The sequence below is a fragment of the Sparus aurata genome, chromosome 14 (assembly GCF_900880675.1).
Source record: "Sparus aurata chromosome 14, fSpaAur1.1, whole genome shotgun sequence".
Classification (NCBI taxonomy): domain Eukaryota; kingdom Metazoa; phylum Chordata; class Actinopteri; order Spariformes; family Sparidae; genus Sparus; species Sparus aurata.
Genome location: NC_044200.1, coordinates 5,749,220 through 5,756,125, shown reverse-complemented (window position 1 = coordinate 5,756,125; position 6,906 = coordinate 5,749,220). Strand labels below are relative to the sequence as shown.

Genomic DNA, 6,906 nt, shown 5'->3' with positions numbered 1-6,906 from the left:
AAATAGAGCGGCTTGCATTGCAGACAGTAATGGTAAGATTATGTCAAAGCCAAGTGTGGAGACGCCTAATTGGGTTACATGATAAAGGTTCCCACATTAACTAGTAGTGTAAACCAGGCTGTCTGTATATGCAGGAGGTGACCAAAATAAAACTAGTAGACACTGAAGTAGAATCTGAAACACTACCAGGGTTGGAGAAGGTAAAGATGGAAAATGCTCCATTACATGTAAAGGGTCTAAATGAATACAGCAGTATTTACCTCAGATTATATTGCAGTGTCTCTTTGAAGCTGTGTTAAAAGATTTGAGATCCACAGATGCACATCAGCAGCATATTGTAGGCGGTTTATTTATTTTTAACTATATGTTTGGTGTTTCAATCTAAAATGATTCAGAATGTTTTGTATATTAACCTGTTCTGAATGTTAAATCACTGTCTGTAAAACAACTTACAGCTCTAAGATAAATGTGCAGTCAAAAGTGAATTTACACTCCACAGCATTAACTCCTCACATGGTCACAGGCGACCTGTGAAAATGTGCCCTGTCTGCTTGTTATGCAGACCTTCGCCATAGGTCGTCATCATCAGCTTGGTGTGGATATGAACTGTAAGGAGTGATTTTGAACATAGCTGAAATTAACGACCACTATTTTGACACTTCTGCATTAATCTTGGATGGTTGCGATGGATGCTTCTGGGCCCTGGACCTCCAGACCCTGGGCTTTTTTTTTTTTTTTACAGAAACATGCATTGCCAACATTTATTCTGGGGAGAGCTTATTATTATTTTGTGATTTTTTTTTTTTCTTAGCGGTGATATTGTCATGACCAACATTAATGTCAGGTGTCATTTTCTGTGCTACTTATTCCCTAATGTGAACCAACCACCCATCCACATCAACACCACACTGCTGTCAAACACATTGTCATTTCTGTATGGAATGTGCATCATTGTGTTTAAAGGTGTGTTTTTCAAAATAAAATTGTAAATGATGAGGCTAACATACCTCATTCATAGACGCACATTCATGGACTGCAGTGTATAAATAGTACTGAGCATTGTGGTTGCCTGATGACTATCGCAATCTCATTACACGCTAAATCCGAATTTTCAAAATAAAATGCCTGTCAACGCTGAGAAGTCCTCATTAGTAGGCTGTTATTGTTTCCTGTCTCAGAAGACTGGGTGCCTCTGAGGGGGGCGGTGCACCTCTCCGGCAGACCCCTCCCGCCCACAAACCCCCCTCACACACACTGTGACCAGCAGCCAGACAGGCAGCAGGCAGGCAGGCAGCCTCCTCACTACAGCCAGCACCGCACACCACCGCAGTCGCAGCGGCGGCTCATGCCTTCACCTGCTCCGGGATAGACAGCCGTCCATCTGTCCGCCCGTCCGTCTCCGCCCGAGCAGCCCAGCGAGGAGGAAAGCCTGCGGACGCCAGGTGAAAGATGCTGGAAAACGGGAGGAAGGTGTTCAAGGAGGGTCTGCTGGAGAAGCGGAGCGACGGGCTGCTGCAGCTCTGGAAGAAGAAACACTGCGTCCTGACCGAGGACGGCGTGCTGCTGCTGCCGCCCAAGCAGCACGACCAGCCGCACCACCACCAGCCGCACCACGGCGGCGGGGACACGGGCAAAGTCAAGGAGCTGCACTTCGCCAACATGAAGACGGTGGACTGCGTGGAGCGGAAGGGCAAGTACGTCTACTTCACGGTGGTCATGACGGAGGGGAAGGAGATCGACTTCAGGTGCCCGCAGGACGAGGGCTGGAACGCGGAGATCACCTTGCAGATGGTCCAGTACAAGAACCGGCAGGCGATCCTGGCCGTCAAGTCCACCCGGCAGAAGCAGCAGCTGCTCGTCGTGCAGATGCCCGGCCAGAAGACGGTCCGCAGCTCGCCAAACGTAGCGTGACCTGCGGCGAGTCCCGCGGACACTGGTGCGCCATTAGCGGTAAGAAAGAGAAAGCAAGATTGAGGGGAGGGAGGAGGGAGGGGGGGTTCCCAGGTCCGGGGACCACCTGGGGACCCCCCCATCCCCCTGTACATTGAGGACACATTTTGATAGAATTTCCTGGATATATGTGCCATGAATGAGGACGTCCGCTCCATCACAGGTTACAGTCCTCCTCACAGATCAAACCCCGAGCGAATATTTCAACTGCAGGGGACAAAATGTGGATTTATTCTTGGCGCAAAGAAAAGTTCGGGAGCCCCCTGGTTTTTGGGGCCAATGCTATATGCTCCCTCCACAGGATGTCCACTCACAGCCAGGTCTGATGTTTCACTCAAGGAGGGTTTGGCCCTTACGCGCGGAGACGAGCAGGTTTAAATTACGCACGTCGCGTGATTACATAAATACCGAAAGGATGTGCGGTATATTTGTCCATAAAATCCACTCAAATGATTAGACTTACAAGAGTGAGGGGCTGTTGCAACTTGTTTAAGTGCTCAGTGTTAAAGTTGAACCTGTGAAAACTCGTACATGTTTCCCCAGAGACTTTAAATCAAGCGTAAAAACGCACAGATCGCGCGGCCAGGCGAGTCCCTGCTGTTTTACACCGACATCTCAATTCACCCCTCACTCTCCGATCCGTCCCGTGTCACAGCCTCAGTAATATGCACCTCCAACCGAACACCCCAGCCCACTCCAACTCGTGTTCATCAGAGTAAACGAGCCGCAGTGTGTTCGTCTGTTTTGGCCGGTACATTTCCAGGCACATGGCTGGGTGTGGGCACGTGGTTAATTTGCTGTCACGCCGAGGTTTTGAACCCAGGAAGAACACCACCAGGGACCGAACATCTGGAAACAATGTGGTCACGCATTATTATAAGGTCACTGCCATACATAGCAGGCGTAAGTCACCAAACACTGGTCCTGCAAAGGCTTTGATTTGAGAGGAAACACTGTAACCTGACACCCCCCACACACTTTTACAAAGGGGACTTCCACTGTTGTTTTTTAAGACATTTCCAACACTGATGACTTTTTAATAGGCTTTAATCACTTTACTCTTTATCAAAACACACTTAAATGTCTGAACTTAATTGATTATTATGATTTATTAACATCCGTCCATAAGATCAGCAGAGCTGTAGCTACTACTGAGGTCAGATCCTCTGTGTCTCTTTTCTGACAATTTGGGGTTTTATTTTTTAATTACGGACCTTGGTGTTTTTGTGTAGGCTGATTCCATATGTTTTCGTCTTAATATATTCTAAATTTACTATATTTAGTACAAGAAAAAGGAGAAAGGTCCTTGCTTTAAAGGTCCAGTGTGCTGGATTTAGGAGGATGCATCGGTAGATATGGAATATAATATTCCTAATTATGTTTTCATTAGTGTATAATCACCCGAAACTAAGAATTGTTGTGGTTTTGTTACCTTACGATGAGCCTTTTAATATCTAAAGAGGTCCTCGTGTCCAGAATGAGCAAAACAAACACAGCCTTTACACCAGGTATTTGGCGGTAAACGTGGGGAAGAGTAAGGCGAGGGGTGTTCAGTTGGTTTGCGATCTGCAACCTCCCCACTGGATGCCACTAAATCTGTCACACTGGTCCTTTAAATGAAAAAGTAAAGGAGTTAGTATTTCCCTCTTAGAAAAAGGCTTTTTAATCGAATTTGAGTAATGCGTTAAATGAAGATTAATTAATAGAATATAACAAATTAAAATGTTTAAAATATAAAAATGTATTGAGCAAAGGGGGGGTCAGGTGGACTATTTGACTCATGACCTTAGTATTCTAAAGTGTTGGCTACGGCCCTGCTGAGTAACGGTCCTTGCCGATTTCTTTTACGTAGAAACTTTCAGACTGAGTGAGGGGAACAAAGTTTTTTCCATTACTTCAGTCTGTGTTGGCATCAATTGTTTGACCCCAACTGTTGAAACGAAATGAGCAGCCCGAGGTCCCTGTTATATTGAGTCTATGTTTCGGGTTGGCTCCAGATCTCCTTCGCCTCCTTGTGTCAGCCACCGCCAGTCTGCAAGTCTGTCTAATTGATTGCGTCCGCAGGTTAATTGGACGCTCAGCCGGAGGACGAATATCGAGCCGGGCTGCATCTCCCCCCTGCCGCTTCGCCACCGAGCTCCATCCTCCAGGAGAGCCCCTCTTCCATGTAGTGGTTTCCACAGACCAGCGCCCCGCCCCGGTCCCCTTTTCAATACAGAGACTTATTCCACAAGAGACTGATGGACAAAAAGCATGTGAGAAGACGACTGTATTCTACCGTGCGATTGGGCTCATCCCTTATTTATTATATGTGTATATATATTTTCTATAAAAGTGTTCTGTTGTTGATGAATGTTCAGTGTGGTTGTTGACAGAGTGGAACCAGAAGTACTCGCTCGGAGGCCCGCGGCCTACGCGCTACACACAAAGTCCACTGGGAATATGCTTACGTAGTTATCTTAGGACGGTTGCTGTAGGTTAGTCAGATCAGTTTATAACTGCTAAAAATGGGTCATCGTCCATGTTTCCATTTCCCAACTGAACCAAAGAATCATTTTTTTTTCACAACATCTCTCTCTCTTGTGCAGTGTTACAGCTCAGAATATACTATACCACAACACTATAGATATATGACGAGATGCCTGCATGACCTGTACCTGATTTGTTCGATGGCTCGATCTGTTAATACCTACAGTGCATCTTTGTATTTTTTCTTGTGCATATCAATCATTTCCCATCATTTTTTTTTTTTTTGGCTAAAGCTCTCTCATGCTTTCTTGTGAGTCTTAAATCTGAGATACTGGCTTTTTACCCTCAGTTTGTTTTCAGTGGTTACAGAGGAGAGCTAGTACTAACATGCACAGTGGAGGTTTTTTTTTGTTATATTGACACTTTTACAGGAGCAGAGCTGCTCTAAAGACAAGTTATGTGGTTGCATTGAATCTCAGCAGGTGGGGACGAATTAACACAGTTTTACTGGCTCGGTACGTGCAGTCTGAAACCAAAGCCTGGAGGAAACGACTTTAAATTGATAACCGACAAGAAATGGGGAAAATTCTTTGACATTTGAAATTCAGAGACACTTCCTCTGTGTTTTTAAACGTGTCGGTAGCCACTTAGCGGTGTCGCTCTGTCTTCTTTTATCTGTTTATGGGACAGGATGATGGTGCAAACAGGTTTCCCTACAAACATCTGTTGCCATGTAAGTGGCTGTGCTGACTAGCTTGCTATTCTTTCTATGTCAGTAAGCAAGCTAGTCCACAACAAGCGATATATCCACGGGTGATGCTTGGCAGAGCTAGCACCAGTACCATAATTACGGACGCCCTATGGTAGTTTTGCGGATTCGAAGCGTAAGCTAATTTAGCTAAGCAATAAACCTAGTGTTGGTAGTATTCACTCCAAAAAGTCACTAACACAGATATTCGTGAATGAACGATACGTACTACCAATGCTTTGTTCCGCCATTATTCTCGCTAGGTATCATTGGAGCTAGGAATATGGGTGATTATGTCTGCTCCCAACAAGCTAACATGTTAGCATTTGGCTGGCCAGCTACTGTAGTGTGCCAGCTTGTCCTGCGAGTAGCCTACGTCATCGAGCTCACACGTTCTCGGCCTCCGTTTGAACATGTTGGCGAATTACGCTTCATTCATGATGTTATTTTGCATGGGCACCGTTGCCGCATCCTGAGGTTAGTGGCGTCGAAAGACAGTTGCGGTTGGTTGAAAAAAGCAAGGACAGTCCCCCCCCCCCCGCCAGTACCAGGATGAGAGTTGGTGCGACAAGGCGGTGTAGTTTTGTGTACAGACCAGAACTAGCATTAGTCAAGTTTGCCTAAATTAGCTAAATTAAGCTAAAACAGCCTTTTCACATTATCCCTGTCTGTGTAGCAGCTCTGCCTCTGAGAGATGTTCAAACAACCTTTTCTCCAATCTGCAGCTTTTATACTGCGAGGCAGGAAATGTTTTCATGAGGAAAAAAAGAGCGGACTGAACAGTGTGAATGTTGGGTAACTTCTAACGGCGTCGACACGCAACGTAACACTTGGTGGACGGTGACAGGTAATGGCCTCAGAGATTGGCTCGGCGTTGTTTTGTCATGATGGAGGGGATGTCGCGCTGTCGGGAAACATTTTATTTCACTACGGCTCATGTCGTTTCCTGTTTGCTGGAAGTGTTTCCCCGCCGCTTCCCCCCCCCCCTCTCTCTCGCCAGTGTATTGGCGCCAAACCAACACATGCCTCCGTGTTGTTGTCATCTCCCACACAGAGTAATGGCTCTGCCCTTTATCTAACGCGACTGGTGTGATGCTTCTTTGACATGCCTTCCCTTTGCCATCATTACGCCCAAAGTTAATAGCTGTGCCCCTTTTTAATCCACTGTCCAATTTCTTATTTCAACGTGAGATCTATTTTCATACCTCGAAAAGATACATTCCATTAAAAAAGACTTTAAAGGAAAAAAAACAGCACGGTGTCTTGTGTGGCTTCTTTCCCCTCATGTGCACAGCGGCGGATGAATGTCGGAGCCCGGGCGGTTCAGCGGGGTCACTTGGATGACCTGATTAACTAGCTGCTGCCCCCGCGCTCTCCAAGCCCTTCATGCCGTACAAATGTTGAACCTCTCACCCCCCTGTTTCCTGGTCTAAAAGTAGAAGCTGTGTGGAGAATTGGGTTTCACCGCCAGTTGTTGCCGCTCGGAGAAAACTGCCAGCGCGTAATGTCAAATGCACGCGCCGCTCCGTCCACCCTCCCGTCTGAAGCTGAGCTAATTCAATTAAACATGACGGCACCCTTCCTGACACATGGAGGGCTCGCCGCTGCCAGGAGAGGAACACTGCTGTGTCAGGAGGCAGCTTGTTTCCCTGAATACTGAAGTCAGGACCTGGAGGCACCTGCTCCCCCGCCAGTCCTTCAATACTCCTTTGCCTCTTTTTCTATGCTTAAAATTTTTT

The 6,906-nt window shown here is 46.5% G+C and overlaps 1 protein-coding gene across 1 annotated transcript; it reads left to right on the top strand.

The window, feature by feature from the left end:
* The first annotated feature begins 1,225 nt into the window (after window positions 1-1,225).
* phlda1 (pleckstrin homology-like domain, family A, member 1) lies at window positions 1,226-6,420 on the top strand. The gene is made up of 2 exons (XM_030440541.1): window positions 1,226-1,950; window positions 4,015-6,420. The coding sequence occupies exon 1, from the start codon at window positions 1,450-1,452 to the stop codon at window positions 1,909-1,911; it is 462 nt and encodes a 153-aa protein (XP_030296401.1). The 5' UTR covers window positions 1,226-1,449; the 3' UTR covers window positions 1,912-1,950; window positions 4,015-6,420.
* Window positions 6,421-6,906: the final 486 nt, after the last annotated feature.